A 20,859-nucleotide genomic window follows, 5' to 3' on the forward strand; every position below is an offset into this window, starting at 1 on the left:
TAAACGTGCCATTCATACGAGTGTGAGAACTTGATTTTTCTTTGCACACCTTTGAAACCACTAGGAGCAATGCAGAAACATACAAAATGACTGTTTTTATAGAAAATGTGCTGTCACGGCAGTAACGTTCGCATGTTGACTTTGCATGTCATTCAGGTTGCAGGTTGAGATGTGTAAATGCTCTACATTGAAAAGTGAAGCAATGTACAGATGGCGAGAGAACTTTACACATCTTTATTACAACAACTAATACGTGCCCCCTGCAGCAGACGGGTGTAGCCTACTTTCGGTACCACATTTGAGTCAGGTTCATGCGTTTGATCTTCCTCTGCAGTTGCAAAATGCCATACATGAGGGCCTCGGCAGTTGGAGGACAGCCTGAAATGTTATAACAGGGCCATTGTCATAACTTCGCTTGGAGCAAAATAATGGGACAGGTTTGCATAAGTGGTGAGGCACTGAAGGTTGTGGAAAAATTTGCTATTTTACTAAAGCAGCTTACGCTCATAAGCCAAACTCGTACTTCTCTTATTTTTCCTTTTTACTTCGGTGCCCTCATTAGGAATACTGAACAAAAAAAGAAAAACATGGCTGATCCCTCTGTTTAGCAATCTGTATATAGCATGAAACTCAAAGGTGTCTTCACAGAGGCAGTTGAGCATTTATAGTGTGGTGTTTTCAAACAAAGGTGAAGGAATGAACGCTACGGCAACAAATTGTAATGCCACACAAGAAAGAACAAGCTGATCAAAACTCTCAGCGCACACCTCAAGCAGAAAGCACACACGAAATAAGCATACACAGGACGAGCACGGGCCAACAACTGTCGCAGCTCAACACTTAAAGCAGGTTGCTCAAACACAAATACGCATGAAATGGATGCACAAATACACACAGTACAAGCACGAACAGCTGTCCCAATTTTTACGTCTCGGTGTGTGAGCAGAGCGCTTCTTTCATAAATGCGGCTGCTGCAGCGAGCGAAGTGACCTTCGTGCTCTCTTTATAACTTCGAAGCAAACTTGTGGTGGAAGCACAAGAGGTACAAAGTGCCTGAATCACACAATAAGCGCACATGCACAAGCAACCACGCTCTGAGAGGTACGTGCGACCACCTTTAGACAGGCCCTTCACACTATCTCGCTACTGATGGCGAAAACGAGCTGACATTGCTGAGCTCTGAGGCCCGCCAATGGTATATGATATATATAAATAGCTCGCCATTAGCAAGCTGGAGAACGTATGATTTGTGGACTAGTGGCGTTGCGCCGTGCGCTGCGGAGCGAGAGGTCACAGGTTCGACGGTGGGCAACGCAACCTTCTCTTTTTTTTTTTTTTTTTTCAAAGAAGATGGTTTTTCTTGGGATACTCTAACGCAGAAATTTTGGTGTGTCTACATTTCGTTTGTCCGTCAATTGACTCAGCTTCTTGTTCAATGCCCACCCAACTTGTTCAGTTGGCTGTGTTGATACATGTGAATATTGTCAAAACAAATATGAATATTTGAAGGGCAACATCAATATTTGAGTATTAGACAGTGTGTTTCTTTATTTAGAAAATACATGGGTATGTAATTTTGAAGACCGCACTGCTGACAATATCCTGCGCTGATGATGGGACACTATGAACGAAAAAGAGAGTGTTTCCTACGCTTCGCTAAAATGACACAGTGGCACCACCTACAAGTTGCTCTGCGTTCTAAAATACTATCGCTTGTTACACACCACTGCCAGATGGCACCCATATCTCACGCAGAGTAGAGTGCCGCCATGTTCTCCTCAGCTGCCTCTCCATAGGCAGGAGTGCCTAGATGTCCTCCTCACCCACCTCACCGTAAGTGGGAGAGGAGGACATCGAAGCGCAACGCCTGCAGACAGAAGATGAATGTCTTTCAACGTCCTTTGCGGTGAAATGTGCAGATATGCAACCAATTTTTTATGCTATGCAGTCTGTACACGGAAGTACATCAGCAAAGGCCTGGTCGACCCTGGCATAAAACACTTTCGTGTTAAAATAGAAAAATATGAGAATACCAAAATTACACTTTGAACATGCGATTGTTCTGATAAATGGAGCATTTCCATGCATTTTTGAACAGTTGGCTGCATTTTTAGAAACTTACGAGCACACATTAGCATATATCCTCCGCGTGCCATATGCACTGATGACCGTGAAATTATGCGCCTACAGGGTGAACACTGTCCTGTCCTCCTACTTTCTCCCCCTCTCCTTCACACCCCTATGTCCCTGTCCCGAAAAGGCGCCGAGACATGCTCTATGGGAGCGTGTTCACTGCCAGTGCCGCTCATAATGATTCTAGGAACCGCAGTGGGAACAATGTGGGCTGAGAAATGGCTGGAATGGCTGGCTTGTCTGTTTTTGGGGCTAATAAACATTTCCTTTTCTAGCTGCGGTTCTGATCAATTTTAGCACTCAAGCATTCAAATAGGCTGAAATTTTGGTGTCAAAAGCATTGTTCGGTAGCATTCCTTCAAGCAGAGACACGGGTCTTTGAAATGTTATTTAATTCTAGCACAATTATTATGAAACTCACTAAGTTTATGTATATCTGTGTAGTGATTACAGATATGCAATTATTTTTTAGTACTAGTACTTTGCAAGTAATTTTCATCAATCGCGAAAGATTATTACCGCATGTTTTGGAAATATCACAAAGCTACCACTGCTTCATCTCAAAAAAGCAATCCCACTCTTATTTTCCTGTGCTGCCCTTCAATTTTTGGTATAGTTTTGGTAGGGGCGGGGACAACCAGTATTGCCAATAGCACAGCCTCAGAGATGGACGTTTTACGACTTTCACGCAAGTGGAAGGGCGCATGCACCGGGGCATCGATGAAAATGTGGAGTGCAATTCCAACATGGGAGCAGCCAGCGGCAATCCGACGACCCCAGTGGCTCCTTCCCAGTTAGTCCCCCAGGAAAAGTTATTTGTCTGTCTGACTGTACTCTCTGAAGAATAGGATGAATTTCCTATGAAAGAAGTGTGACTAACAGGTGCTTTTACCGTAGCTGAAATAATTTTGGTAAGTGCACAGTAGCTGATTAATTTTGCAGTTACCCACTTCACTACTACCAGTGCCACAAGGTTATGTAGGCATTACATGCTTGTCCTGCAAAAAAAAAAACAACATGCAAGGCCTTGCTGGACTGATGCACAGCAGGGAGAGTAATTTTCGATGCCTTTCCAGTAGGCTTGTGCACATAGCAAATGTATGGTTTGAAGCAAATTCGAGTGAATAGCACTTTCATTAATATTGCATATCATGAAAAAATTGTTTTTTTTTTTTAATTCGAACAAAACCTGTCTGTATGCCATTGCCTTTTTGGTTTAAAAGAAGTGGAAACAAGTTTGAATACTAGCTCTGTCTGACTTTTTGTAGAAATCAAGTGATAACCTATAAAATATGTTTTTTTTTCATTTCTTTATTAGGCTTAGTGTATATAGGCCAGTATCACAAGCTTTTACACTTAAAAATGATGAATCAATGTGAGAGTAACATGTTCATTTAATCTTGCAGTGAGGCTTCATGGCAGTGCGAATTTCCCCTGCACAGATGTTTTCACAGTTTAGTACCCTTCTACTGCAGTGAAACCACCTTTACAAAGGTTACATGCACATTATTATACACCTGTGTGTTCATTTCGAATAATAGTTTGAAATCTCCAATAATTTGAGTTCCAATCAAAGAGAATTTAAATATTGTAATAATCATTCAATTCAAAGCATTAAGATATTCGCACAATTCTACCTGCCAGATCTTGCTCACACACAATGACACAAATTAGAAAATGAATTAGAAATGAATTAGAAATGAACTATGAATCAAAGCGCTACAATTCATGTTGCCATTACATTTGGATGCTATTTGAATTCCCAGCTGGTTTGTTTTTGTGGTATGCGATGGGCTTAAATGTTAAATGTTCATTTAATTGCATGATGTACAAGCAGCTCAGTCAATGTCAAGCAAATCTGGGCAACACTCCAAAGTTTTGATGGGAAGTCAAGGAGGAGGTATTGGCAATACAGCTTCACTTATACTGTTAACTTCCGTGCACGACAGCTTCCTTTCTTTCTGCTTTTTTGTGTCCAGCGCAGCTACTGTGAAAGAGACTTTATCGGCACAGCACTAAGCCACAAATGCTATGGCTGGTTCTAAGGTTCAACCACATGTATTTTTCTTCGTTATTTTAACTACTCTTTTATGCTGCTCTATTATAAGTAATTACAACACCTTCTAAGTAGAAAAAAAAAACATCGGATATACTTCTCACAAAAGGGCCAATTTCGATATAACAAAGTTCCAATATAGCGAATCAGCATGCAGATTTTACTGAATTCTCTCTACTGAGATTTAACAATAATACAAGCTTGCTCACATTCTACCTCCACTGATACACCAGCATCTTTCTTTTAATCAGCATGAACATGCATTTCGCAGCCACCTACTCAATGATGCTTGGAAATCAAACAATCTCACTCAGGAAATTTGCTTGTTCCCTATTGTTCTCTCAAAATAAAAGATCCACAGGAACACAGCAGAGAAAGGAAGAGAAGTGTCAGGAGGAATGACTGAATGCATGCAGTTCTTGAACTTCCACTGTGTCTTGTCATCACGTGCTTCTTTTTAAAAGCAAAAGAATGAAGAACTTCCCCTGCAGGCTTCTTGAATTTCCGTGGCTTAGCAGCACAATAACTACAGGCTGCTAACACCGCCACCATAGCCGAAAACTTTCTTTGTGCAAATGAATAGTGAGTAGCTATGGTACTATACCGGGAACATAAATGTCCACAGGGATGATACGATCGCAGCCACGAACAACTGAGTACGAGTAGTGGTAGTAGCCTCCGCCATTGGCACAGCTTCCCATGGAGATGACCCACCGAGGCTCCAGCATCTGGTCATACACCTGCAACAACATAGTCCACCAGGAGCAGTCACAGTCAAAAAGCTATTTTGACCTTGCTGTCATCACAGCTGTGATTATAATGATGACACAGCGTCTCTTGAAACAGTTCTGCAAGTATGAGTGCCAGTGATTTTGCTACAAATAATGAATTCGAACAGAACACTCTAATATCAGTCATTAATTTCGTACTGTTTCTAAACAGAGTTCTTAGCTAGAAGCCAACTTTTATTTTCCTTGTCAGATACTATTACAATGCAGATTTGCTTTTATGAGACCATCTCTAGGCTATCGTTTATCGTGAACCGGACCACAAATAAGAACATGAGACAGAAAGACACAGGACAAGCACTCTTTCTGTCCCGTGTTTTTATTTGATCTCTATTCTATGAAGAAGGGTGAACAACCAACACACCCAAACGTTCTCCCTTTTCAACTGTACCTCTAGGCTATTTGAATGCAATTTGGGGTAGCATTTGAAAGAGAAACTAAAGACAACGTCAAGAAGCAGAGCATCTATTTAGAAAATACAATGCAAAAGTGGCTATTAAAACTGGGGTAACAAAAAAAATTCTATGCATGAATATTATGCAGTAGTATCTTGTAAGTAAGCATGGGGGCCCAGAGGGGGTGTAATGGGGTGCCCCCCCTCCAAATTCAAATAATATTTTCTTTTCTATGCAGTAGCAATAACATACACAGCTCATTAGCGCACTCTGATCCCGAATATCCACGTCAAACGGCCTTCAGTAACGGCCCGTTTCACATCTGATGCTGCTCCACTGCGAGCGCCTCTGACAGCAGCAAGTGCATCCTCGTCGAGGGAGTGGCAAGCAGTCACTCCTGCTTGACCTTAGTGACTACAGCAGCTAAACATTGCTTGCATCGTTCTGCACCATTATCCAAGAAAAACAAAATATTCATGTAGTGCACCAGAATGGTCTTCAGTTCAAATAACAACTCTTACGTAGCTGAACGTCATAACATGCCCACATGTCCCAAAAATGGTACGAGGAAAGCGCGAGGATGGGCACTGTTTTCTTTTCTCTGCACTGTGCGAGTGTTTCTAACCCACTTTCTGAAAGATGTATAAACTAGCTTGCCTTTTGATGCTCGCTCAGTCCATAATATGACAACTCGGCCGAGCCAGAGATCTACTCCTTGACAACGTGGCAGTAAGAGACGTCGCTCCAAGCTATGAATAGTGCCATCTTTCTTTTCAAGGATATTTCCTCACATTGAACTTTGTGTGGTGTACAAGAATTGAATACATCTACACATTTATTAGCATGACACCATTTCAAAAAAATCGAAAGGTTTTTGGTAGAATTTATGGGTGTGAATGTGTACATATGTTGCCTTGGTGCAATCGACAAGTAAGTAAAAAAACAATGTCGTTCTTTCTGCGACTGTGGTTCATTCAAGATATAATGTGAATTTGAATTAGTAGTCTTTATCAATATTGTGACTAAATCAGAGCAATCTGCCTTGTGCATGCCTTTACAGAGTATGCACGGCCCCCTGGCGGCGGCTCTGGGAAACAACCTGTGTGGTGTCATACCGCCTCTTTTTCAGTGGTGAGCGTCCAGTTTGCATGCGTGGGGGGCACAACAAATGTATTTATCTAGCCCGACACTAGTGCAGCTCATGGATGCACTTTGCGAGGCCAGGAGCAGCATTCTATTTCTTTTCCCACTTCCCATCGGTGAAATACAATCATCAGCACCGCAAAGTTGCACCACAATCAGTGATATGAGGCACCAAAAAGGAGACGGCAGTTCGTGGCAGCGTTTGGATTCAGCAAGATGCTGTGAAAAGCTGTTCATCAAAGATGCGTGTGTGTGCTAACTAAATGTTATATATGCAAAAAACATGTCATGGTTCTTGCAGGGTGCAGAACATGTGTGAGCTTTGTGTCTGTCCCATTGCACAGCAGTTCAGCAGTGAAAAAGTTTTATGTACCGATTTTCTTGGCACGATATGTTTCCTGCATTTGTTTTGGAATGACAAAAAAAGCAAATTATGGCTAAGTGCCCCTTGGTTCACTTTGGTCTCCACGAAACTACACTGTTGTTTACTTCAACATTTTTTACATGTCATGGTAAATCCTATGCTACAACATAATGAACGCGAAAGGGTGCAGTTTCATCGCCTGTCACTCATTGACACTACATGGTTAATTTCTTCTGTCGAAGCACATTCTTTGTTCGGTGAAAAAGAAGAAAATCCACGTGTCTTGACAGCTGACATGACTGCCGCGCACCAATTCATAAATCTTGAGAAGTTTCAATGTGCAAGCCTTTTTCTGGTCACTGTAGTGCGATGTTCACAGATATTGCAGCTCCACCGTCCAACTCACCTAGGCACCCTCCTTTCAGATAAATGGCACTGGAAAATACAGTCATCAGCACAAATGCTCCAAAGCATGATATGGACTGCTTTGACTGATACCAGCCGCGAAGCGCTGGACGCTGTTGTTGAGGTAGTATCGCGGTATGCACGAATAATAGTGATGGCGTGCAAGGGTAATGTCTTGGAGACAGAACCCAAACCTATGCGGCGCTAGGGTCCATCAAACTGTTTCGAGACACTCTGTGGAACATTCATGTTAAGTTTGCTGATGACTGTACTTAGCTCTCAACAGGTTCAGTGTGCCCTGTTCGACCAATGCCAGCTGTTCTGGTGCGCTAAAATCATGCAATGCATGTATCGTAGGATCATGTTCCCTCAATTTGAATGTGCAGGCCATCAAACATTGTGGTTCCTAGATGTGAGGTACACCGTTCACTTCAAAGAATGCCATTCAATAGTATCGATGCTTCCCGCCCCGGCAGTAAAACGTTGGTGCAGCAGCAGCACGAAACGGCTAAAGCAGAGGCCTCCTAGTTCATATGATTGGTATGAATGTCACAATAAACAAAAATTATTATTATATTCACCGGACCGGCTAGTGACAGGCCCTTATGTTGTTTGTGGTCATCCTCACGAATGCATAAACAATGTAGTAGTCAGCCTTCATCGAAAGGAGGCAAATGCTTCTCAGAAGTCGTATATGGACGAGCACGTATTCCTCATCACAGAATTTTCGCCCTTTTGTGGTTTGCCGAGAGCACCAGCCGGGAACCATTTGCCACCGTGAAAGCATTCAACTGCTTCTTGCTCAGCATTTTAATTGATGTTAGCTTTTTCTTCCATCAATTGGTCACAGAGAAAAGAAGCTGCCGGGTGTGTAAATACCCCAAGGTAGCAGAACACTCAGACGGGGCAATGGGGCAAACAGCACATGTGCTGCTACCCCAATTTGTGTTACGCAGCAACAGTAACGGTGGTGGCAAAGGTATCGCAGGCGTGCCATGATGTCCCAGAGTTTGTTTTCTTTTCTCTCACTTTTTTATTTTCTTGGTTTATTATGACCAATGCAAGAGACAAACTTGCCTCACATACATGAAAAAACACGTATAATAATAAGGAACACACAGCGACTGTTGCCATATATTTTCATTTACATCTGCCCGTGAGGCTGACTAGTCCGTCACGCTGGCTTGTCTAATTGCTGAGGATAACCGTGTCCACATTCAACAATAATCAACATGAACTTAATCAAGTAAAATATAGCCATGTAAAAAAAACCGTCGAATTGTGGAACGGTTCCTCAAATGAGAGCTGTCTATGAACTTAGTGCTGCTTTTTTTAATTGACCTCACTGCCGACTTCGTTGTACCGCTACACAACAATAATGCTCTTACGCTACCAGCTATCAAACATGTGGCACACTAAAATAATAGAAAAGGACCAATTTGCAGTCATCGATGGGCATTCTTCTAAGAGTTTTTATTTCCATTTGCTCATTCATTAACATTCGATAAGGACACCCAAATCTGCGATTTCGCCTTTTCATATAATGGACATATACAAAAATGTCAGGAAAGACGAACTCTGAATCAAACTAAGAAAAAGTGACAGGTGTCCAAAAGAATTAAGAACAACACGAGCAACCATGTTGTGTCTCTTTTTTAAATTGTTCATCACTGACACTTGACATTTTTTACAAAGCTTTACCAACAAGGCCGATCGTCTAGCCTTCTAGAAAACCTTCGTCTTATGTAAAGGCAAAAAACCTGCTTTTGTAAGCAGCTGTGCAGCACTTGATGAGGTGCACTGACTTCGCTTTCCTTGGCGTACAGAGGGTAGCCCGCTTAAGTACTCTCAACAGTGACAAGAAAGTCATTGCATTGGCACTGGAGAAGCAACGCAATGTGGAGGCTCTACGCAAGTGCCCAGTGCTTGTTGCTACACACTATTGACTACTTTTGCCAGTCATGACACAGCACCAAAAAAAAAAGAAAAAAAGAAAAGACTAGCTATGCCTGATGGCCACCACACCCTTAATGCTACCCTCTGAAAAAAGTTCTGCACACACCTTAGTGAGCGAGCATGCTTGTTTTCCATGTTTAAAATGAGTTGCATTAAACCTAATGTCTCCACAGCCAGAATTGTCCCATGGCTACTTATGAGAACAGTATCAGTACAATTTAGGTGATGAAATTCAGGTTGCAAACGTTTACAGCAATGTATATTCACGAAATTCAAGGATAGTGATATCGAAATCACAGTCATTTAAGTAAGGCAGTCGATGACATGCTCAAGACATGAAGCTTTTTGACTAGGGCTGTGCAAATATTCAAAATTTAGAATATTTTTCTAATTGCGCATGCTGTTCGATTCGATTCACAGTGGAATTTCACTAATCAAATTTACCAAGGACAAATGCAGTCAACGTCCGATTGGCAGTGGCTCCAGTCACGCTCTGGTATTGCATCAAAGCTTCTGTTAAGGCTCTGCTACAATCACAATCGCAAAGACTAAATAAAACGCTGGTACCAACATGGCCATGATAGATGTGGTTCAACGCTGTTTTGGACCTGAGAGTTCGGCAGGAAGCCCGAAAAATAGGATGCTCAAAATTTTTAGCATAGAAACATTTAGGTGTTTTTATATATTCACATCTACGAGGCCAATTTATAGCTCTGGATTGAAGGAAGCACACCCTTGGTCACCACATATATTTGGACTTCAGAAAATGAAAGATGTTGAAGAAATGGAGATGTTAAAGAAATAGCAACAATGCCTTTCATGTGTAAAGTGTTGTCGGCAACACTTCAGTTGCACCAAATCATGTACACAAATACCATTTGCTTGAATCACCTCATTCTTGATAACTATGAAACACCACCCCACCGGCACTTCACCAACCAAGCCAAAAAAAAAACACTGTCACATAGCTATCTCGTAAGAATATGCTTAGGAATCCTCTCCAACTCTTTTCTACAATATTGCTTTAAAGCATTGAAAATATTTTCTAGAATTATTTAAAAGATATTTGATTTGATTCACACCCACACTTCAATATAAAAATTTGCTTCACAAACGAAATCTCGCTATTCGGAAAGGTCTATTTTTCAGGAATTATATGTGCTACAATAAATAGTTATCTTCTTAAGCTGTTCCTGATGAGTATTTACTTTAGCACTAACTTTTCTTTGAGATGGTGCTAACACCCCCTGCAAATTCGTTAACACTTCGTGGTGTATGTGTTCCACACATAGGCCACATTTAGTGTTCACAACTATCGAGCGGTAGGTGAAGCTGTGCTCGGGAGCGTTCAACCACCACCATCATCATCATGGTTAGAATGATAGTGCTAGTGGTCACGCCTGGCGGCAAGCCTGGGGGTGGCGGCACAGGAGTGAGAAGCGGGCTTCTTTTGCGCGTGGCGGTTGGCGCGAACGGTTGTCTCTCACGGTGGGTCCCCTGTGCGCGGCACCACGGGTTGTCTTCTGGAGGCCCTCGTGGCGAGTCAAGAGTTCTCCACCTTGTGTATGTTATGTTGTTGAGTGTATGGTAATACTGTGTAAAGTTGTTTTAGCATGTTGATCCCCATTGATGTATATTGATTCGGCTGATGCTATCGTTGATTTAAAAGCTGTTAAATAAATGTGTGTTGTTCGGTTCGGTCCGACCACGTCTACTGTGTGCGTTCACTTTCACTCCAATAGGGTGGCGCTCTCCGTTTCGAGACCCCACAGCTTTTAACCCTGAATAGAAGATCTTACTATCTCATAAGCAAATCTAAACACAACAAAATTTCGGACTGCCTGGAAAGTCTGCTTTAATACAGCACAAACAAAGAATGATGATTAACCTTCCACCCAATATCTCTCTCGAGATATAGTTGCATTTTGAGAAATTGTAGGAAGTGCTAATGTTAACAACCCTTCCAATGCATCTCCACAGTACCTTTCTTAATGCCGGTGCCATCTTGTTGGTAACTGTCCCGGCTACAATAATGACGTCAGCTTGACGAGGACTTGCACGAAACACAACACCGTAACGATCCATGTCGTAACGAGGGGCTGCAATGTGCATCATCTCCACTGCGCAGCAGGCCAGGCCAAATGTCAGTGGCCAGAGGGAAGTCTGTTTAAAAAACAAAAAGCGTACCGAGCTTAGTTTACTGTGCAGCATCACACTGCAGGAAACATTTTCACAGACTTTCAATAAGCACCACGTAAACATTTGTCTCTGTTTTATTCAGTATCATTATTTACTAGTCAACCATTTTTTTTTTTCTACACAGGAGCTGACACAAAGAACTTTAGATGCAACGAGGCCTAATGATAAGAAGGCAAGGCTGCTTGAGGAAAAGTAGCAAACCTCTCGAGTTTTCCGCCAAGGTTACTGCCAGTACGAATGAAGGAAAGATGCGTAAATTTAAGGGCTCATGTTTCTCTGTTAGACAATATTAATGAGAACTAACTGAACACGCTCCCACGTTTATATGTGCACATACACTTTATAAAATGAAAGGAGGAATGCAATAGCTCAGTGGCAGAGCATCAGAAGCATTATTCAAAGGTTGCAGGTTCGGTCCTTGCCAGTGGCAAGTTGTCCTTTCGTCCAGTTTTCTTTCTTCGCATTTACATTGCAATTACTCCTAATAATATCCTCTATACTTGCCTTAGCAGTCGTTGTCTGTGAGGTGGGTTCTGATTAATAACAGCATGAATGACGCACATAACGAAGCCTTAGAAGTTATTCTGTAGTTTCAACCACACTATATGAATTGTAAATGCAACATGAATAATTGTGCATCACATAAGTGTTTATATTACTCTATGTTTGTGATCACTTGCTGGAAAATGTGCAAAGCAACACCCTGTTTTTCTTGAAATAGCATGCACGATGGCTCGGGACAAAATGCAAGTTTCATACATTCACAGACAGTGCATCATGATTGGCACCGAACAGCGATATAGCTGATTTTCAGAAGGCAGAGAATGCATTACACTCGAACCTCATTATAACAAACTTGCATCTCACATGAAAATAAGCTCGTTACATCCAGAAATTCATTATAAAGGTTAATTCTTAACACTAAATACCCTATATTGCGAGACTATTTTCCAACGTTTGAGTGTACTATATAAATGCTGGAGGGATATAAACAAAGAATGAAACCTGTAGTTGTTCTACACGGGCAGTGTTGCAAAGTTGCCACTCTGGAATTGGAGTGATTCCAGAATCATTCCACATTTTTTCGACCACGAAATGAAAATGAAATGGAGGCAACACTTGAACGAATAGAATGGAAATAGAATTAAGCAGGTTTTGCCTGAAATGGAATGACAATGAAATTACGTCTTTTTTGGAAAATGAGCCACGTTTTCATTCCCGTGCTGTTTCTACACTTTCTACATTATTAAATCAGAGTCTCATATTTAACAACAAAGCGGCACTTTTAAAATGGCCCGGCTGATTACAAGCACGGTACATATATAAACAACGCGCCTCGTACAACTATGTCCTTTAGCGACTGCATTCCTCGAAAGTTTGTCTCTACTCTTCACGTAACTGCGCTCGAGCATAGCCTCCTCTATAACTTTGTGCCCGAGCGGTCGGTCCCTCAGCGCCGTCCCCCGAGCTATTATGGGATGCGAGCGCTCCTGGCGGAGCGCCGAGGCGCAAAACGAGAGAATGGATGGCAGCTATGGAGAAAAAAACGGCTTTGAGTAACTACCGAAAGGGCAAAAATGAAATAAGGAGGGAGGCATTTTACGATAATTCAAGGGGAAGCGCTTTACTGTTTGAAGCGAGATCGGGTTGCCTTAGAACGCGTAGTTATAAAGCAAGATTATGTAAAGAAGAAGAACAATGCACATGCTGCGGGAAAGATAAGGAAACGGCGGAGCATGTTCTGATTGAATGTGGAGATATCCACCCAGGTGTACTCCTGTATCCGTCAACTGAGCTCGTAATGGTTCTAAATTCTCTAAAGAATTACGCGGAAGTTTTCCTCGCAAGAGCGAGAAAGATGAATCAGCCACTGAAGGCTGCCGTTGACAACGCCGCGCAAATACTACAGAAACGTGACAAACTCAAGTGCTCGACCCCGGGACATCATAAAAAACTTTTGGAGGTTGTGCTCGTGAAGTTTCTCCGCCCACTTTTTCTGAACTTCGCATAAACGCAAGCGTGCATAGGCCGCGTCGTCTGCTGTTATTATGGGATCGGTGCGGCATCTGGCGGCGAGCGCCAAAACTATAAGGGACGGATGGCGCGTATGTATTTAGCGCTAATGCGCGGGCACAAAAAAATATAGGAGGCTATGGCTCGAGCAGTTACGCTTGAGCAGACGGTGAGGGAATCAAGAACGCTATTCTACCTGGCGCCTCGTTCCCCAGCTGCCGCGCGCCCACTGACCGTGTAGCCCGGGTGCGCATAAGCACCGGCATTCGCCAAGATGGCTGCCAGGGTGCCTCTTGGTCTGGGTGAGTCAAGCGTCTGCTCCGTCTCGCGCTGGCATGTCCGGGCACGCTGCCTGGGCCTACGTCACAACGCAGCGCCATTTTACTTTGGGCCACACGTGACATCCTCGTCTCCTACGAGCTATGTTGCGCCCAACGATTCGCTCGTCGCGGCAGATGCTCGCAGACCTTCACGAGTGGTTAAAGCGCTGCTCAGCAGGTGGATTCTCGTTCGTGCGTTCGACTTCGGCCTTTGCGCGGGAGTCGTCGCGCTGTAGGCAAGCGGACTTTCTCGATTTTGCGGAGTTCCCTATACGGCCTGCAAGCCCGTGAGTGTCACACTGGGCTGCATCTTGGGTTAATAAACCCGTTGTTGTTGTTATCCTGCCTCGTGCGTGGTTTCTGCATCGTGTTGGAGAAAATGATGAACTTGGCCGCAGCGTCGCTGCACGCAGCGGCAGTGGAGGACGTCGCACCCCTACACGATTGCACTTAGTAGGTAAGCCTAGTGCAAACCTATCTCCACAATGGCCATTGCTTTATCTCCTTTTTTTATAACTAAACATTCAAAAAGCCATCATTAACAATAGTGGTTGTAAAATATAAATGGCAAAGTGCCCATTTAGCTTATAACATTTCGTGACAATATTCTCATGAATAAAACAAAATAATGCTTCTTCTTGCACCTTGTACAGTTTGCGACCTTTATTGCAGCATTTAAAAATTACGAGGACGCTTAAGCGTTTTTTATGAGATAAGCCTAGTCACCAAAAAAATAATGAACGATTGCCGAACATGTTTGAAATACCAGGCATTCGAGAGATCAAGGCCAGGAGATCAGGCGCTCCTGAATCTCGAGCTAAAAGAAGGTCATCCGGCACTCCCACTGCTGTGGCGTGGGATCATTTCATTATTATCGTTATTTTTTTATATTTCTTGCAAATTCGCTCAGTTCCTATGAGTCGGCATACATACTTGTGTTTGCATCGCCAAACAAATAGAACATCAGAAGGAACATATTTTGCTACACCCGTAATAGCTACTACTGCAATATCACACTCAAAAGTAGTCATGTAGGACTGAGCACATGTTCTATTGAAGTAAAAGGCCACAATGCATTTTTTATGCCTACTTTTAGTTAGCCAAAGCCAGGGGTTGGCGTGGTGTAAAAATTGGGACAATCTGCCAATTCGTTACAAAGAAACCGACGTATAAGTCAGTGTACAAACAAATGCATTATCCCTGCAGCATTGTCCTCTTGTTCACGGCGCTGCGGCTAGACGCGACAGTTTTTGAAAAATGCATCAAATTAATTATTTTACCGTAGTTTCTGCTTGGAATGAAGGTTTTCTCTATCGATTTCAAAATCCAATTTATCGACTTGGCTGAAAATATTGGTGGCAAAAATTTTGTTCAGTATCCCTCTAATGAATCTTGTGACACCACCTTTATGGGGGCGTTCATTATTACTCCCAAGAAACTATCAAGATATATTTCCTACATTGAGAAATCACAGGAATGGAATGGAGCTGCCTGGCCATTCCTGGAGTGGGAATGGTCAATTTTTTTTTCCTTCCAAGGAATTAAAAGGAATGGAATTGTGGCAGGTATTATTTCCTCGGAACGGAATAGGAATGAAGGTGCCCATTCCGCAACACTGCTCTACTGGAGACTGGTCATCATGTCGAAACACTTCTTCTATTATGCATAGCACACACCCCTTCAAGCTCTGGTGATCAGGCCCTTGAAAGAAGTTCAGTAGGCGATATTTACAGGTACACAGCTGAAGTATGAGTAAGCTTCTAGCACTGGTATACTGATTACCTTCCTTCCCCAGGCAAGTATGTCATCAGCACGAGCAAGCGCGAACTCCACCATATTGGCCGGCTTGGCAGGAGAATACGGCCTCCATGGCTGCGTTACTTGGCCAGGCTCTGCAGGGACAGGCTCAGAGGCCTTGGTTGCACTTGGCCGCAATTGCAACGCCACTGCAGTGCAGCGACACTGAGGTCCAAGTATACGCTGCAGGACTGAAGTTGCCATGCGGCCCGACCCCCAGATGGCTGCAAAAGAGGATGTGTGAGTCCGCAAATAGAGGCACATATTAAAAGACTTTGATAAGTTAAGGGGCCAGTAAACAGCCTCCGACGTTTTTTACACCCCCGAAAAAGCTCGCCAATTCGTACAGTAGACCGCAGTGATCACATTTGCTAATTATTGCAGTGCCGGCGCCACGCAGACCCTCCATTTCAAAAAACAATGCCTCACCAGTTTCCCTTGTCTGACCAATCCTCCTCGTACACGCAGTTTAATGAAATCTTGACCATGGGCAACGTTACGCACCACTGAGCTCTTCGATTGGTTCTTCGCCCTACAAAACAGTGCCTTGACCTGCTGCGATGCAGTTTCAGCCGTACAGTGTGCATTTTCATTTTTCAGTGATGCCCTCTGCCGTTTCATAGCACCCGAGATTCTGGGAGAAGCGGTATTTATAGAATGAAAGCCTCCGTGATAAAGAGGCGTCTTACTACTTTACCGCGAAGGGAAAAGTGCTCCTCGCTTTGCATTTCCTGCCTATGCTGCTAAGACCCGTGCTCATATGGGGAAGCCCTGCTCAGTTGTTGATTGTGCATAGATCACGAATCATGGACGTCGTGTCACGTTACCAAAGTGGGCGGAGTCACGACGACAAGCAACTCCTTCCCCTCCCTATGACGGAGAAGGGTAGCGATCAACCGCACAAAAATTTGAAACTGGCTGAAAGGGATGGCCTAACTACTGTAACTTGCTTATTATAGTACATACCCACTAAATTCTTGCGGCAGGATGTTCACATTGCAAAAGTGTGCCAATTTCTCTTCATTAAAACTTTTGTACCTCGGGATTGTTTACTGGCTCTTTAACGCTGGCCCTTAAGGTTGGCAAAAGCGGTGACGGATTCAAATCATACAGTACATCCCCCTAGCACTTATCACACTGACTTTAAAGAGACACTAAGGTCAAGTAACAATTTACATGAGAGTGAAAGCTCAATGTATGACAACATCTAAGACGACAATATTATCAGCATCAGTGCTCTACTTACCGAGAAACTAAGGTAAATGCTTGAGAACACATGAGCCACAGTAGAACATTCTCAAAATGATCCCGATAACATCAGAGTTACAGCCTACAATTAATCACTACTAATCGAACTAGCTACACTAAATAGGGAATCTTGCGTGCATCAAAAGACGTAATAAAATGCTGTTTGTTAGTTTGTTTCATTCATGGAAGAAAGAAACCCTGGACATTACTATGGGTAATTGCGTGAACGGTTCAAAAGTTCAATTTTTGCCTGCTATAACTGGACAGGTCGTGCCATCTAGTAGGGCCCAGTTAAACCAAGCATGTCTACCATTTCGGAGCCAATGGCTGAAAATGGTTCAACATTGACGTGAGACGTTCTGCTTGAGAGGGGTGATTCGAATTGCGCTAACCGAGTGCAGACCACCAAAATGCGACTTTATTTCAAAATAAACACTTCCTCAGCACAAAAGTAACACTACGAGGTTTTTGGACTGCTATTTCAGCAATCAACGTCAACATAATAGTTGCCTTTAGTGTCCCTTTAAGGAATCACATAAGCTGTCATGGTATTAATGAAGGTGAAGTATGTATAGCTGGGGTAAATATGAGAGATATGGCTGAAACTACAACATTACATCAAAGCTGAGCCTGCCCAAACATGTATAAAAAAATTAAGTCAGACACACCACATCCTCAAGAAAATGTTGGCACATGTGACGGTGATTCATTCTCTCCTTGATACAGTTCGTAAAACAACTTTATTTTAAGTAAGAGTGATGGCATGACATAGCGTGCATTCACTAAATAAAAATAGCCTTGCAGTTGATGTCAATGCCTGCTATTTCATGGCCTTTACTTAACTTTGTATGCGTGGGCCTGCTTTGGTAGATCCAGCACTTGCTCTCTGGTGCCCGATTTTATTTGTATCTCTTCTTGCTTTCTAAAAATAGTTTGCTGCGAAACTAGCGTAAGTTGTCACACAATGCCCAAAAATCGTTTCGAATAACGCTGTGAATTAGACATCAAGCAGCATTGTTGCTGCCTCAGCGACGGTTGTGTCATGCTTTTCACGGTCTGTAAATTCTATATTATAAATTATGCATATTGCGAAAAGTCCGACGATGAATTAGCAAGGCTGAAGTGCATCCGACACCTACGCAACCCAATGCATTGGCGGGTAGCACAACACAGATCAAATCAGCCGTTCTCCTACGGTTATGTAACCAGCATCAAAGACCAATGCGCAGCTGACATATTACGAAAATATACTACAGTGCACGACATACACAAGTACCGGTGATCGTAGCCTTATTTGGCCACCAGGTGAAAAGAGTTCGTGGTGGTTTCCCAATACTTTAACGCAGATCGGAGCCAGACACCTTGATATTGTGCATGAAACATTCACCGTCAACGATTTTGCTGAGACTTTCTGAATAACATGCATGCCTGGCCCAAATTCCTCGATTCATAGAATCTTTCCCTACGATGACATCACTCAACCACATATCGTCATCTCTCAACGAACGCAAGGATGCCTGGAACGCTATTTACTTGGCTAAATGATACGTTACGTCATACTTCATGCACAGGATTAAAATAGCCGTATGCGATCCACGAAACGACGCACTTCGCACAAGTGCGTCTCAGCGTCAACTCAACATGTGCAGCTCTCTTGATCGTTTACATAGAAGTATGCACAAATCGTCGCACGCACAATGCTGAATATAGTGCAAGAAATATTCGTTAAGCTTCTGAATGAAATATTGCAGGATCAATAAAATATAAGCGCTGTTTCAAGCTTTACCTTGGCTTCCCATCCTCGAGAATACCCTCCAGACCTTCAGCAACCGAAAGTCAAAAGACGATGTGGATTGGATTGATTTAGATTTGTACGCCTAAAAAAAAGAAAACGAAAGCGAAATTAAAAAAATTGTGACCCAATATTGTGGCTATGAAGTTTTCATGTGTAGTTTTTTATAAGTTTACCAAATGAAATATAAATCTATATAAAACAAAAACAAAGTGCTGTTTGAGCAAGCTTTTGCAATCAAGGCATAAACTAAGAACAAAAACGTGAGGCGCGTAACGTCTCAGAGGCCATGCATTGAACCCGTACTTTGAGGAGAACACGGAGGAAAGAAAGGTGGAGGAGAAGAGCGCGGCGCATGGAGGAGAGGACAGAAAACTTCCTCCACGGCGCGGCGGATGGCGTCACGGAGGTTTATATTGACAGAAGATTGATTGGCTGCATGACGTGATGGTCGCCTTAGTCAACATTTCCCAGCAATTTTACGATCTTGCATCCACAATGCTCGTTATGTTTTCAGAAGTATTTGTATTGCAAACGTCAGTTGGTCACGTTGTTTTTCTTATTTGAGGTAAATCTCGAAGGCAAATTACAAAAACAGTCACAAAGACGAAAACGGAAGTTGTTTACATAGCATTAACTACGTAAAGCCACATGAATGTCATGATGTTTTCGATATTGTCGAAATTATCGTCCTAGCAATAACAGCCACCCACTCCGCCGAGCGGATGAAACTAAATCATGTGCAGCAACTTAATTAGCTTGTGTTAGCGCGGCACATATGAAAATGAAAGGGGAAAGACGACAGAGACGTCTAGAAAGTTACGTGCCAAACTTCCACTTGTTTATTTCATGCCCTTGACATCCATCTTATACATCCGTTGAAACACAGCTAATCTTGCACGTGGTGTCATTCCAAGAAACGTAATTTCTTTATACGTCAATGCAATTGATGGCGAACTCACACACAAGTCTCCCTTGAAATTGCTTGCCAACTTCCCCAAGGTGCCCTTATCAGGTTTTTGGGCATCCGGTTGTTTTTGCTAGAGAAGCAGACATGCTGGTCGTATGATCCACGGGCAAATAAGCCTCTTTTTTCTTTTGTCTCGGCGCACTCAAAGCTTTTAAAGAGAGGAATCGCAAATTTGTGTTTTAGAACTGCCCTGACCAAGTCGTGTCACCACAAAATGACGTCCAGTTTCGAGACTCAGAGCAAACTTCTCACCGAAGCAGGGTACCCAGTTCTACTGCACGTACGTCTCTGTAGCTGAACGCCTCCTGAGAGTTTCGCACAAAGACAGGCAACAAGTGTTGGAGCGTTCGGGCAGTAGAATAGGTGTAACAATACTGATTGTTGGCCTAGTTCTTGCTTACTGACATGCTTTGGCCGCAAATAACACAAACACAAAGTAAAGAAACACTGAACGACAAGCACAAGCGGCTTGTCGTTGAGTGTTTACTTTGTGCTTGTGTTATTTGCGGCCAAAGCATGTCAGTAAGAATAGGTGTAATCCCATGTATACACACTACCTCTCATAACTTGAAGAAAGTGGCCCTTGGGAAGTGATGTGCACGAGAAACCGCGGCCAGCGTCGGCCGCCGTAACAGCTCTTGACGAGCCTGCCATCCTGCGTCCGCACGCGTCGGTGACCAGAATTCTGCCACCACTGCCCACAGGAGAAGGACTCAGACGCACGTTGGTTCTGCACTGCGACATCACAGCGCGTCCGCACGGGATTAATGACTTTTGAAAGCCGCTCAAGGAACTAGGCATCATTCAAGAGGTAAGCGGCATAGGAGCGTATCAGATGTCGCACGTCTGGCTTCTTAACATGAAGACAGATGAAGCCAAGAAGACACTTCTGGACGCTGGCCTACTCTCCGTGAAAGACCGGCCCTGCGTCGTCGTCGACCCAGAAAGGCAAGAGGTGCGTCTCAAGTTGCATTGGGTAGCCTTTGACGTCAACGCAGAGACTGTACGGCGTGCTTTCCGGGAGTACGGTGAAGTGAAAGAAGTCATCAGCGACAAGTGGAGAGACGAAGACTTCGAAGGATTTGAGTCAACCACAAGATTCGTTCGGCTACTACTTAAAGAAGGCGTTACTACGGATCGCATACCCCACCAGATGCGTCTCGGGAGCGGCATGGCACTGGTGGTTGTGCAAGGAAGAGCGCCGCTTTGCCTGCGTTGCCGGAACACGGGACACATTCGTCGCGACTGTAGGGTGCCCAGGTGCGCTGGTTGTCGCGCTT

The 20,859-nt window shown here is 43.4% G+C and overlaps 1 protein-coding gene across 1 annotated transcript; it reads right to left on the reverse strand.

Moving 5' to 3' along the window:
- Nucleotides 1-211: 211 nt before the first annotated feature.
- On the reverse strand, nt 212-18,685 carry LOC119159409 (NADH-quinone oxidoreductase subunit B). The gene is made up of 5 exons (XM_037412158.2): nt 18,604-18,685; nt 15,555-15,793; nt 11,224-11,403; nt 4,794-4,929; nt 212-378 (listed from the first exon to the last, which is right to left on the reverse strand). Exons 1-5 carry the CDS (start codon nt 18,614-18,616, stop codon nt 281-283), a joined length of 666 nt encoding a protein of 221 aa, XP_037268055.2. The 5' UTR covers nt 18,617-18,685; the 3' UTR covers nt 212-280.
- Between the last annotated feature and the right edge of the window lie 2,174 nt (nt 18,686-20,859).

This window comes from Rhipicephalus microplus, chromosome 1 (assembly GCF_043290135.1).
Source record: "Rhipicephalus microplus isolate Deutch F79 chromosome 1, USDA_Rmic, whole genome shotgun sequence".
NCBI classification, from domain to species: Eukaryota; Metazoa; Arthropoda; class Arachnida; order Ixodida; family Ixodidae; genus Rhipicephalus; species Rhipicephalus microplus.

What these genes read in the sequence shown, in the direction of transcription:
- LOC119159409 (XM_037412158.2), bottom strand. An exon ending in TACTTGCCTGGGGAAGGAAG is followed by an intron (nt 11,404 to 15,554) that starts GTAATCAGTATA and finishes TTTTTTAAACAG; the next exon opens with ACTTCCCTCTGGCCACTGAC. An exon ending in TGTGGACATTTATGTTCCCG is followed by an intron (nt 379 to 4,793) that starts GTATAGTACCAT and finishes ATAACATTTCAG; the next exon opens with GCTGTCCTCCAACTGCCGAG.